At 36.3% G+C, this 14,156-nt stretch overlaps 3 protein-coding genes across 4 annotated transcripts in view; 1 reads left to right on the top strand and 2 right to left on the bottom strand.

Annotated features, from left to right (window-relative positions):
* si:ch211-215c18.3 overlaps positions 1–5,981 on the bottom strand; it is a 42,473-nt gene extending 36,492 nt beyond the window's left edge. For both annotated transcript variants that reach the window (XM_073952217.1, XM_073952218.1), the window contains exon 1: positions 5,376–5,981. The gene's annotated coding sequence lies outside the window, so the exon portion shown is untranslated. The remainder of the gene's footprint in view (positions 1–5,375) is intronic.
* barhl1a (BarH-like homeobox 1a) lies at positions 2,105–6,230 on the top strand. Its single transcript, NM_001017712.2, is given in 3 exon segments — positions 2,105–2,987; positions 4,143–4,365; positions 5,255–6,230. Coding segments are annotated over 3 exon segments (900 nt in total). The 5' UTR covers positions 2,105–2,590; the 3' UTR covers positions 5,535–6,230.
* Positions 6,231–6,960: 730 nt separating this feature from the next.
* Positions 6,961–14,156, bottom strand: part of ddx31 (DEAD (Asp-Glu-Ala-Asp) box polypeptide 31) — a 29,192-nt gene continuing 21,996 nt past the window's right edge. Inside the window, exon 20 of the mRNA XM_021476489.3 lies at positions 6,961–7,464. Within this exon, the coding sequence (XP_021332164.2) occupies positions 7,323–7,464 (142 nt within the window). The 3' untranslated portion in view covers positions 6,961–7,322. The remainder of the gene's footprint in view (positions 7,465–14,156) is intronic.

Genomic DNA, 14,156 nt, shown 5'->3' with positions numbered 1-14,156 from the left:
TCAGTTTTATTGATGTTAAAAATAAAACTGGGATAAGTGACTGCATGATTATATTGATTATAGCATATATATAAGGACACCCCTCACAAATCTCTCTTTTACATTCATATTTTTAATAGGAGGCTATACAATATTATATTTGTGCATATACATCAGATTAGTCAGTACTGAAGCCAAATCTGGAGCTTTACTAACAAAATAACTTATGAAAATGGTCCAAAAACTAGTACACTCAAATATATATGTTATAGAAAACGAGAAAAAATCAAGAGAAGCAAAAAAATAAAAAATAAATAAAAAAAATTGAAACATTTATTTGAAATTTTGTAGGTTGTTTTTTTTTTTTTTTTTGCAATATTTAACTCAAATTTAATTGTATTATCTTTAAATTTCTAAATATGTTTGGTGACTAAACTATGATTTTAATAAATGTATCCATTTAATAAATCTGTTTTGTTAAAATGCGCTAAAATACATTGTCTATGTTCACTGAGAAATGCAGAAAAATATTCATTTTCAAAATGGGGTGTACTCTATTATCCTGAGCACTGTCTTAATATTAACTTTGTGAAATGCATTTTACTGTACATTAAAACATTTCTGTCACAATTTCTTCAACTACAACCAGGCTTGTTTTTTCAGGTTGATAAAACACTGATTTTGCTTTCATATACATTTTTTTCTTTATGTAAAGCATCAGCATGTTCATGACATGACCCAGAACAGCTCTGGAGATGAGATTTATTGTCTTCTCATACAGTAAGATTAAAAAGCACCACCACCAACAACAAATCTTCATTCATTCACATAGAAAACATACTTAATCTTTCAATAATCTTTTGCAGTTCAATCATCATAGGCATTAGGTGATATTAATTATTATTCATTATTCTAATCTTTTTTTTATTTATTCATTTAGATTGACAAATCACATATCTAATTTCGTTTTTAGGACTAAAGTTATCATAGGGCCCTGCAATTATTTTTTTCATTCATTTACTTATTTTCAGCTTAGTTCCTTTTATTAATCAGGGGTCGCCACAGTGGAATGAACTGCCAACCTATCCAGCATGTTTTACGCAGCATATGCTCTTCCAGATAAATATACACAGTTGAAGTCAGAATTATTAGCCCCCCATTTATTTTTTTCTCCAATTTCTGTTTAACGGAGAGCAGATTTTTTTTTCAACACATTTCTAAACAATAGTTTTAATAACTCATTTCTAATAACTGATTTATTTTATTTTTGCCATGATGACAGCAAATAATATTTGACTAGATATTTTTCAAGACACTTCTATACAGCTTAAAGTGACATTTAAAGGCTTAACTAGGTTAATTAGGTTAATAGGCAGGTTAGGGTAATTGGGCACGTTATTGTATAACGATGGTTTGTTCTGTAGACTATCAAAACAAAAATTAGCTTAAAGGGGCTAATTATTTTGACCCTAAAATGTTTTTTAAATAATTAGAAACTGCTTTTATTCTAGCTGAAAGAAAACAAATAAGACTTTCTCCAGAAGAAAAAAAATATCATCAGACATACTGCAAAAATTTTCTTGCTCTGTTAAACATAATTTGGGAAAAATTCAAGGGGGGGGGGCTAATAATTCAGACTTCAACTGTATATAGAATGAATGCCTGGTAAACAGTGTAACATTTTATTGACATTATCCTCTTAATTACAGTGTTAAAAATTTGCTCTGGATGAGGGTCTCTGGTCTGTACAAGTAAAAAGGGTATAGCTTAAATGCCATTAAGCTAAAAGAAAGAAAGAAAGAAAGAAAGAAAGAAAGAAAGAAAGAAAGAAAGAAAGAAAGAAAGAAAGAAAGAAAGAAAGAAAGAAAGTGAAATGAAATGAAGTGTAAAGGTAAAATACAACAGCTACTGTATCCGCATGTCAAGCGTTACGTGTCTGCAATTTATTTAGGAGAAAAGAGGGAGGGTTGACTATGTTTCTCCCCCTCCCGCCCGCAACATATACGTGATCATCACCCCCCAAAAACACCCTTTAACCAATAACGACGTGGCGCTCGGGACAAACGCAGAATGGACACCTTTAAAAGCGCGTTCCTCCTCCGGTATTGGCTGTTTCCTTGAGGGTGTCATTTTCAGGTCGCGGAGATCACTGCCTGTGTTTATACTCCGTTACACGGGTTTAGTCCTCGCAGACCTGGACTAGAACTTTACACATCAGCATCGGCTTAGGTCAGAGGATTTGGGGCTTGGTACGGGTTGCAGTCGAGTCTCTAGAAAGCCAGATAAGTTTTCAAGTTAACGACTAGTTCTCCGCTGAGAGCTGACCGTGAGGGTGAGCAGATATATGTACCTGTCCTTGGTGCTGAAACTGACCCGCGCGTTCACGTTTCGCTTTTGAGGAACTCTACGAGAACACATTCAACAAAGCAGCTAGATCAATCAGAAATAAAGGACTCGTGACTTGTTTTCTGGGAAAGGATTAAACTGTTTTTATTTTTTTATCGAAAATGATCAGAAGTTTAACGTTTTAATTCGGCAGTTTCTTCCAGCTGCATTCCCAAAACCAGTGTCATAAAGGACAAATGCACATTTGATATTGATTTGACTCGCGATGGAGGTATCAAACGGCTCGAGCTTTGGGATCGAGTCTATACTTTCTCACAGAGCCAGCAGCCCGTGCATGTCTAAGGGGGAGTGCAGGTCTCCGGCGGAGCTGAGCCCGCGCTCGGACCTGGACAGCGGCTGCTCGTCGCCCCCTTCCCCGAGACGGAGCTCAGTGGAGGACGCTGTGCACAGACGCGCTCGAGCCCTCGGACTGGACTCTCCTTTACAAATATCCCAGCAGCCGAGAACAGTCACGTCCTCATTCCTGATCAGAGACATTCTGGCGGACTGCAAACCTCTGGCAGCCTGCGCTCCTTATTCTAGCACTGGACAGTCAGCACAGGATGCTGAAGACTGCATGGACAAACTTCACAGCAATTCTTCCTCGGACAGCGAATACAGGGGTGAGATAAACTACAATATTACACTGGAAAGAAACTACAAAACTAAAAAACGATTTCGATATATAAACTAAAATTAAATACTTCGTTTTTTTTTTTTTTGTTTTTTTTTTACATATTTTTTATTTTATTTTCGCATTATTCAATGTTTGAATTGTTCAACGATTCACTTAAAACATTATGAACGAAAACCGATGTAACCTATAGCTGGACATGCCCTTAAGCATTTTTTACATTCCTAAGAAATTAGTTAAAACTTAATCGAAGTACATATAGGCCTAAATGCAAATTATTTTGACTGCTAATATTTTGATGCAAAAAAGATCTCGGCATTAAAACGGGTTTTCCAAATGATTTACAAAACCAGTGCGGAAAAGTGGCAGCATTTCTGACATGCCTAAAGTAAAGGAATTAAAAGAAAAATGTTAGTATTATACCTGTTTTCGTTTCTCTTCGTAACGCAGTTAATATATCCCAGATTATTTGCAATTTAACATAAGGTAATTGAATTAAAAATATCTCCGTTTGGAGGTCATTTTAGTCTAAATTTGTAGTGGATCCAAAACCAAATAAAATTTCCTGAAGCATGTATAATTAATTGAGTGGGTCGGTGTCCTCGCAACTGATTGGCAATAAAGGTGTTTCATCAAATATTTTAACTCTGAATCCGTTAATCCAATGTGTAATCAAATGTGCAGCACTCTTGCAGCTCAACTTTGTTTGATTTTTAACACAACACACTAACGAAAACTTAGAAAAATAATTATTTAATGCTGCTGAAAGCATCAAACATAATGGATCACGAAATCGCCTAACTGAATACTGTTAAACCATTAATACCAACACGAAGAACCTTATATGGCCAAAGGAAGCTTTCAATTGCTTGAATTGCTTTTTCAATTGAAAAAAAAAAAGATTCTTGAGCAGAAAATAGCCGTTTATTAAAAAGAAAAAAAAAACATTACTTACACCATATAAAATCATAGTTTAACAACTGTTCTCAGTAAGAACATTTGAGGAACCCAAACCCCACACAGGGATCTTTCTTTTTAAAATATGTGATCTAAAATAAACAGGGAATCACATCTGTCCGAAATAAATATACACATATAAATCAATAGCCAATGTTTATATTGTTTATGTACATGGTGTTTTCAGTGAAAGACGAAGCTGATCGGGAAATCTCCAGCAGTAGAGACAGCCCCAACTCCCGGCTGAAGAAGCCCCGTAAAGCCCGCACCGCGTTCACGGATCACCAGCTGGCGCAGCTCGAGCGCAGCTTCGAGCGTCAGAAGTACCTGAGTGTGCAGGACAGGATGGAGCTGGCAGCATCCCTCAACCTCACTGACACACAGGTCAAAACATGGTACCAGAACCGCAGGTGAATACACACATCTTCATATGGGCTACACACAAAGAAACTAAAGTACTGAAGGAGCTGACTAGCAGTGTGCTGAACCATTTTAAAACGCGTGTTAAATAGTTAGCTTCCACACAAGCAAGAATCATTTCCAATATCAAAATTATGCAAATAAATAGCTTGAAGCAGTTTGTTTGTTGTTTCTGTTCCCGTCAAAAATTAAACCACAACGGGGAAAAAGTTACAGTAGCTACAACCTCACACTCCATGAGTCCAACACATTTAGTCATAAATAATAAATTACTGCATCGTTTATCAATAATTTAGCTTCCAAGTAGTAATTAAACAATTGCCACAATTATGAATTATTTATCCGAAAAGGCTTTTTGCTGAGTGACAATTTGACGGATGAGTGTTCAGCGGGATATTACACGGATTCATCCTCAAAACAAACTTTCCACGACGCGCCAATTTGCTCAGGGAAAAAACACTTTAAAGTCACAACGAAAATCAGCCAATGTTTTTTTTATTATCAATTGTAGCCAACATTTAACATCATGAGTGTTTCTTTCGGTTACTTAAGTTGATTTAAACAATCTTTTGGACCAAAAAAAAAAGGAGCTTAATGTGAAAAAAAAACATTGGAACATACATAAAGGGGGTCGTCTTTGTTTATTAGCGCTGTCACATGACAACAAAATGGCTTCCTGTATGTCAGTTGCGCCACACTTTGATCTGAACAAGTTTTGCAAACACTACATATTTATAACTAACAATAATTATTATTTTTATTGTTATTATAACTGCCATGAGTAGAACATTTCCCCAACGGGTTTCAGCCATTTAATAAGACTATTTCGATTTTAAAAAATGAGTAAATGAGTGACGCTATGTTGTTTGTTTGAAACAGAACTAAGTGGAAACGGCAGACCGCGGTGGGACTGGAGCTGCTCGCGGAAGCTGGGAATTACTCCGCTCTACAGAGAATGTTCCCTTCACCCTATTTTTATCCCCAAAGTTTGGTGTCTAACCTTGATCCGGGACCAGGCTTGTATCTCTACAGAGGGCCGTCCGCGCCTCCACCCCCTGTTCAGCGACCTCTGGTCCCCAGAATCCTCCTGCACGGGCTTCAGGGCGGCGGAGATCCAGCGTCTCTGTCCGGGGTGATCCCGCGACACCCGCCGCGATGAGCTGATCTGACCCGACCCGACAGCCGCTCCAACCTCAGGAATCACAGGGTTGCGCTTGGACGATACCCTTGTAAAATCTAAACGCGCAATAATAGACTTTCCAAATGACTCTGACCAAAAGGCGAATGCTATAACTATTTATTAAAAATCAACGTGTGGAGGAAGTGATCAGAAAACAGTCGGATAAGGGTTCCATCACCTCATGAACCTTGTGACTTGTTTTCTGAGACGTTGCTTTTCCCCTAAGATTGAATGGCGTGGTTTATTTGCACAATATTATGACGCAAGCAAACCAAAATAAATCATCAACAGAAGACAATGTCAGATATGCAATAATGAAACAATTGTAGTTTTTTTTTTCTACCAAACGAAAAATTCATTTACTAACTAAAAGGTAAATAAATATATCAACAACAACAGGCTACAGATAATAACCATAATTGTAGCAAATGTAGGCTAATTTGTGACCAATTTATTGTGATGAAGACCGTACAGCTGAAAACCTGTTTTACGCAAATCCAGGAGTTTTCCTATAATGAAATAACACGTTGCAGCGAAAACATAATCACTGCAACCTGTTCAACGATTTAAAGCGTATTGTGGAAATATTGTGTTGTGGTTATTATGGGTTGTTTACAGCCCGGTTTAACAGACGCCAAAATACTTTTCTAAATAAAGACTATCGTGACATCCAAATAATTTATTCTTCAATATCATTTTGGTAATTTTTTTGTATACTACATGTAAAATATGATGCATAAACGGTCTATAAAATGAGAAAAAATGCTTATACAAACGAATAAAAAAATTATTAAACTCAACAGCCCATGAACGTAGCTACGCAAAAAAAAAAAAAAAAAAAAACAACGAAAACTGTCTTTGCGGTGTTTTTAATTTTATTTCTAATTGATCCTGGCTTTCTGTTAAATTAGCACTAATATTTAACGTTTTAATTAACACAAGCACACGAATGACTGCCAATGGGAAGCTTTAGTGAGCGCTGTTCACAGAGTCAGTTCACTCCACCTCATGAGCGTATCTGTGTAAGTGGTTTGTTGTGTGGGTTTAATTGACCAATCCTAATAAGCGTTTCATTATCACAGACCAATCAAATTTCACAAGCAGCTTTTAAGTTAATAAAGAGACTGAAACGTAATATTCCGGTCAAATTTCTCCAAGCGCTCGCAGCGAAGACTCGGCCAAAAAGACAGCAGCTGGTGACCGGGCGAGTCCGACTGAACGCTGGGACAGCTGGTCAGCGTAAGCCTCCATACACATCCAGCCCCATTCACCTGACCAAACCGACATTCAAGCCAAAGAAACGAGCTAAACGCTTTCAGCAAACAGTTTAACACAGAGTTCTCAGAAGCTCCTGTATGAAAGCCATGTGATGTTTGGTCGCTGCTGATTGTGAAACACGTTTGGATGCAGTGCTTTGTCAGATTTAATTAGACAGATATTAAATACAATCATCCTAAAAAAGTCAAATTCAGCAATTTTTTAATAAAATATTGCTTAAATAAGGCAGAATATTTATAAAAATAAATTCATAAACCCACTGCAAGAAATCCATGCATGCTCATTTTCCCATCTGCAACTAAGCTTTTGCATTGAGCAAATTCCCAGATTGTTCTGCTGACCGGTTGTGCTTTTTCACATCTAAAAAAATGTTACTCTGTGGAAAAACACCTGTGTGTTCAACCCTGAGAATCCACCTGGTCACGACAACTCTAACCTCAGCACTTCCCAAACGAAAAGAGCATCTCTGATCTCTCCTGTACGGCCACTTTATGCATCGGTAGATTCCTCTGCTTGACCCTTCTTATTTTTCCTTTTCTTCTTAGCCTTAGATTGTCCATCCATGCCACTGTCATACTCTGAACGCATGAGGTTTGACACCCGCTGCTTTGCTGTGAGTTTCTTGGGAGGGCTGAAAAACATTTAAACAAACAGATCACACTTTACAACAAAGTCCCATTAACTCACGTATTTAGTAACATGAACAATACTTGTACAGCATTTATTAATCATAGTTCAACATTTACTAATGCATTATTAAAATCTCAACTTGTGCTTGTTAACATTACTGCTCTGCGAGTTAACAAGAACAACTTTATTTTCATTGACTAACATTACCAAAGGTGAATAAATACAAGATCTGCTCATGCTAGTAAATTCATTAACTAACAGAACCTTTTTGTATTAAACTCATTTTCTGTATATATCTGAAATTAAATCACTCTCAGGCATCATGAAGTGCAGATCTGAAATCTTAAACCTGCAAAAAGCAGACGCAGACAGTGTGTGGCCGGCTTGAGACTGGCTGAACAAATTTCCCACCGTCGTCAATAAAAGACTCGTAGACAGCAGCGGGGGCCTGATGTAAAACTAGTGACTGTTTATCTAATCAATAACTCTGGAGAATGAAGCGGCGCTGTGGCCCCGTGGGGCTGCTTAAGGATCCAATACACACACACACACACAGTGACACACGACACACTGTACCCCCGGGGCTTCGAGAGGCTATGAGATAGCAGTTATTGTTCTTTTGGTCCCTGAGCACTCTACAGGGACCCCTACAGCCCATATGAAGCATGTATGCACACTTACATGATGGTGTGGGGATTCCATATACCATATCACTGTATTTACACAGTTTTTTGAAATTGACAGAAATGTGTTAAATGATGTAGGTCTCAGCAGCACACTGTAAAATTGCTGGGTTCCACACAATTCCTTTATGTTGTCCCAACATAAATCGATTATGTTAACTTCATTATCTTCACAAATTTAAGTGGATTGAAGAAAATCTATTAAGTTTTCCCCTCCCCAAAAAACTCACGACGGGTTGATTCAGCTCATTTTAAATAAGTCGTTTGAACAAAAAAAAAAAAACGAAAAAAATTTTTTAGTGCAGTAACTGAAACAAATGGTTCATTGGATTTACTACAATTAAGATAAGTGGTTGCAAACAGTTTATTTGGGCTGAAATTAAACAAACAAATTAGATTTAGTGACGTAAAACTTTAATTGTTTGCTTTAAATTCATCCCAAATCAATTGTTTGCAATCACTTACCTTCAAAATGTAGTAAATCCAAAAAACCATTTTTTTTAATGTAGGTTGGAGTTAAAAATTAAAGATCGTATATATATATATATATATATATATATATATATATATATATATATATATATATATATATATATATATATAAATATATATATATATATAAATAGATGTTTAAAATGAAAATAAAACAAAAGATTTTTAGTAATTATAATAAAAAACAATTAGGCTTACAGAGTGAAAATGAAAAAAGTTTTCATATTAGGCATAGGATGGTATAAGATTCTGACGGTATGATAACCTTGGATAAAAATATCACGGTTTTACAGTTTCACGGTATTGTGAATACTGCTCTAAAATAAGTTCTTTAAAAATGTCTGGGTACATTTTTTCCCCCCTATCGAACACAATATATTTTGTTAAGAAACATTTAAAATATTTTAGCTTTTTTATTTTAAACATGTCAGGTTAAAACAATTTAAATAAATCACTGACTATCTTCATTGGTTTTAAAAACAGATTTCATAAAAACTTGAAAAGGGATCTTTGGGTATCTTTCTTTTTTGTGGATATAAAGTAAAGCCAAGCGTTAAACGAGATCAAAAGCCGTTTACTCGCACGCACCCATCAGGAGCAGCAGGCGAGCACAGAAATTCCACTATAAAATAAATGTTTATATTTTAAAAACAGCAAAATGTAACATAATGCAGTGCATCTTGTAAATTTGCCTTTGATTTGGAGGGTCCTTTTGCTGTAGATACTGCTGTCCTAAAAAAAAAATAAACCTCAATAAAACAGTCATGAAAAACAAATTAAATAAAAAATACATATGCCTGAGGAACGCTATAACAGAAATCGTTTGCGCTTTTAAAACCTTGACTTTTCCAAACCGCGGTAAACCCTGAAACCGCTTATCATCCCATACCTATTTCAAATATATCTGTAATAAATGCAATTGTAATTTAATAAATAGATTTAATTTTGTTTGTAACTAGTAATTGAATAACAGTTTATATAGTAATAAAACTTGTCAGACAAAGATTCCCATAATACATAATTTAAGATCTTTATTTTTCACTTTTCAAACTACTACTTGTACCTCATTAGATATTATAAAAAAAAATCGGACAGAATAAATATATCTTTCATTTTTTGCAATCTATTGGGTTAAAAGGCCATGGGACATCATTAACCTTTTTTTGGAAAATTTTCACAAAAGTTATTTGAAACATTATATTAGATGCTATTTATATTTAATATGTAAAATCACATTTGTTAATTCAATTTCATGTATGCATCAAAATGAGGTCTCATTATAATACACATCGTTTAAAATGGGGTTAGAGAAACTTTAAAAAAGGTTGTGTAGATAAATTAAATATCCACAAATGGCAGTAAATTAGTCAAAAATGTAAAACAATCCAGACAAAATGCTAATTTTCACACATAAATATCAATCAGTACACTTATTTTCAACATTAATAGCAAGTAAAAATGTTTCTTGAACACCAAATCAGCATATTAGAATGTCACCCTGAAGACTAAAGCAATGACTGCTAAAACAAAAATCATCAAATGCATAATATAAATCAAAACAAAGATATTTTAAACAATACCAATATCTCTGAAATATCTCAAAAATCCTTACAGCCAGAAGGAACAATAACCTATATGAGCGAACAAAATATATTCATCCATTCATTTATTTTCTTTTCGGCTTAGTCCCTTAATTAATCCAGGGTCGCGGCAGCGGAATAACTGCCAACTTATCCAGCATGTTTTTACACAGCGGATGCCCTTCCAGCCATAACCCATTTCTGGGAAACATCCACACACACTTATTCACACTACGGACAATTTAGCTAATCCAATTCACCTGTACCACATGTCTTTGGACTGTGGGGGAAACCGGAGCACCTGGAGGAAACCCACGCGAACGCAGGAAGAACATGCAAACTCCACACAGAAATGCCAACTGGCCCAGCCGAGGCTCGAACAAAATATATTACTGACAAAAATAATTAATATCCATAAATACAACACCCTGCAAAGGTAAAGCAGAATGCACTTCTCCATGGAATTGAAGTGTGTATATTTGGTGGCCTGTAATGGCCTCTTCTCCTGTGCACCAGAGCTCTTTGTTGTTTAGTCGTGTGTGTGTGTGTGTGTGTGTTCATATTGGTGTGATCTACTCATTAGAGAAATCTTGTCTGGACATGGACGGTGTTCACCACAGCCGGCTGTAATGAAGTCTCTCCTGACAGGACGGCTAGACTCGACCGGGAGTGTGGAACACAACACAGCAATGCCACTCAAACACAATTACACACAATATAGTAAAGGTTAACACTGACCAGTTAAGCACCATCAACATGAATATTCTATATGTCCAGAGCGATGGCTGGTGAATATAGATGTCAGCTGTCAGATATGACGTCTGATAAGTTCATTACGGCTGTTGGCTGTTGTCTGGGCAGTTTGGGAGCATTATGGCCGCTCTGGGGCAGCTCCTCTGGGACTGAACTATTGTGCCGCTCCATGGGTTTCATTCACAGGTCCTGCTGCAGGTCACTATGCCAATTACTAGTGGTTAGACACATGCTTCACTTGCTAGTGTCTGAAGCAGCATGTGGCACGAGTCAAAACCCAACATGGCGATGAAGATGTTGTACATGTACAAGTTAAGCTAGAGAACTAAGCTGTATGACATTTTGGAAGGACCAAAGAGCTGGAAAAAGGCTCAAGAAGTTAGGGGGTACTGATTACTAATTAAAGCGAAATGAGTGAAAAAAAATTGTTTTAACAGCCCCTTTCACACATATTCTTTACTGGAAAATCACTGGTAAATTGAAGTAAAAGAATCATTAACGTTAACGGTTACATTACATCTAGAAAAAAATCAGGTATACCCTAATAGACAAGGTTTTGTTACTAGAAAAATTGGGTCCCCTTTAATTTCCTTTCTACAAATTTGTGATAAGTACGTTTACTATGCCTTTAGTACCTACTTTTACCACTGGATAACACCAGTGGGTGGTTGGTTGGGGGAAAGCATGTTTATTTTTTAGTTTAATTATTATTTTTATGACTGTTGGTTGCTTTTTTTGTTTGTTTATTTTCTCCTATTTAAATATCAAATTATTTACAAGTAAATGTCCGCCAAAAGAAGATTGCCAGTATAAGCATTTACAAGTTACAGAATGCAATCAAGGTCTTGCGACATCTAATGCAGGCCAATTAGAAAATTCTGATGTTGATGACGCCTTCACATTCATACTTGAAGAAAATCAAAGCCTCTGAACGCTTTGTTCCGAACCATTTAGTTGCTGCCTGTTAATCAGACATTTCAAAGTTCCATAGTGCCAACTGTAAAAAAAAAATAAAATAAAATGCTTGTGATAAAAAGTTTACTTGCAAGAAGGACTTGACATTAACTGTTTTGATCATCAACAATTGTGGCTAGTAGATTTTCAACATTACTAGCCACTCGCCTTTTTCACTATAGCCACAATATAATTGCTGGGAAAATATATTTTCTATGCATAAATTTGGCATGCTAAAATTCCTTGATTCAGATTTTGTGTTACGTCCACATGCCTCCTCCTTCATTTCACTTTTTGTGTGTGTTGTGTGTGCGCTTGCTTAGTGTGCATGAGCAAATGGGTTGTATTGCATTAAAAATAGTTTTTATTTCACAGGACTTTTCAGGGCTCAAAATTAAGGATTTACCAAATGTATCTGTCTTGGCTAAAGGTTCCAGGTCACCAGTTAACCACATAAATGGGAAGTTAATCTCAAATTAAAGTAATGTTATTGTACAAAACTGATAATTAAACATTATTAGTAAAAACACCTGTAAGGAAAAGAAAGCAGGTAAAAAACATACCGTGTGTGATCATGAAGGAATGATCACACGTATGCAGTTAATGTTAGGCCTGTTAATAATCTGTTTAAAAAATAATTAAAGAGAAAGCAGAGTCTGCTGCTGCTTACAAAAGGATATATTTTTTAAAATCTTGAGCTCTTGAAAGCAACAGGACTGTGGGTCCACGATCATCGCTTTTTGTCCAGTCTATTGCAACTAGCCTAAGTGGCTAGTGGGAGAGTTTGTCTAACCCGCCACAGCTAAAATCTACCCACATTTGGTGGGTGTTAATGTCAAGCCCTGCCTGCAAGTGCTGCATTTAGCAGTGTGACATGCGTGTGTACAATAGATTTTGTTAAAAGACCATTAGCATTTTTTTTATTTCAAAGAGGATCTCACAAGCTACAGAATATACTCAAAAGAATCACTTGACATGTGTAAAGGTTCTATTTCATTCGGAGTCGTTCACAAATTTTTTCTATTGATCCACAGAATTTGCTTACGTCCATTGCACAGACCTCTGTGTAGTCAAATGTTTAAACAAAACAGTTTTTTCAGCTACAGGTAGTGCCTCTGCCTTCAGGTGCTATTGACAGCATTTTTCTATGGGCTCGTTTCCACTGACGGTATGGTACGGTGCGCTTTTATGTCTATTTCCACAGTCAAAAGGTACCAAGAAGAGAATTGTACTGTACTTTGAATACCCTTGCCAAATGGCCCGTTTCCACTGAGTGGTATGGTACGGTACGCTTTAAGTCCGTTTTCACTGTCAAAAGGTACCAAAAAGCAAACCGTACCACACTACTTTTTTGGGTACCCTTTCCAAAGGGGGTTTAGCATAACAAAAGGTTAACAAAAGGTGGAGCTAGAGGTGCACCTGAATGCTATTGATTTACAGAGAAACGTCACTAGCGCAAGCCAGGAGAATGAAAACACAGAGAGTGTCATTTTTAAATACACATCCAAGACATTACACCGTAATAATATATACATATAATAACAAGCCATGGTTAAACTGAGCTCAAACAAACCTTGTCGTCATCTTGATGAACAGTCACAAAGCTAGGGAGAAAATTTAAATCTGTTGCGTGTCCTGTTGTTGTTTACGAGGCAATCTAAGCACAAGTGCTTTAACTAGAGAGCTCTCCTAGCGGTCTCTCGATGCGCATCTATATTTGAAATTACGAACTTGAGATGCTGATAATAATGTGCATGTGATTATTAAAGTGCGGCTTCTTGAATCCTTTCAGCTTCCTACAGCTATAATCAGATCATGTTCATAGAAAGGTAATAAAAAAAAAGTAATAAACATTTATACACAAGTATTTGTGTATAAAGCATCTATTTTGTGAGAAGTGTTATGATATTTAAACGACCCGTACAGCTTTACTTTAACTTTACTTTAAGCTTGAATGATGTCAACAGCAACTTTCTGTCGTACACCACGCCTACCAAAAGAGTACCATTGGTATCCTTAGACTGTGGAGACACAAGCCTGATAAAGGTGACCTGTACCGTACTGAACCATACCACTTAGAGGAAATGAGGCATAAATAGAGGCATAAAAATCAACATCGGCCAGAGAAAAACCCATGTAGGTCAACCTCCAATTCAAGCCAATAATTTACAAAATGTATTGTTTTATGATGCATTCTGAACAAAAATAACTGGTTTAATACGAAAGATCAG

This window comes from Danio rerio, chromosome 5, assembly GCF_049306965.1.
Source record: "Danio rerio strain Tuebingen ecotype United States chromosome 5, GRCz12tu, whole genome shotgun sequence".
Lineage (NCBI taxonomy): Eukaryota > Metazoa > Chordata > Actinopteri > Cypriniformes > Danionidae > Danio > Danio rerio.
The sequence above is the reverse complement of the archived record's forward strand: the minus strand, read 5'-3'. Positions and strand labels throughout refer to the sequence as shown.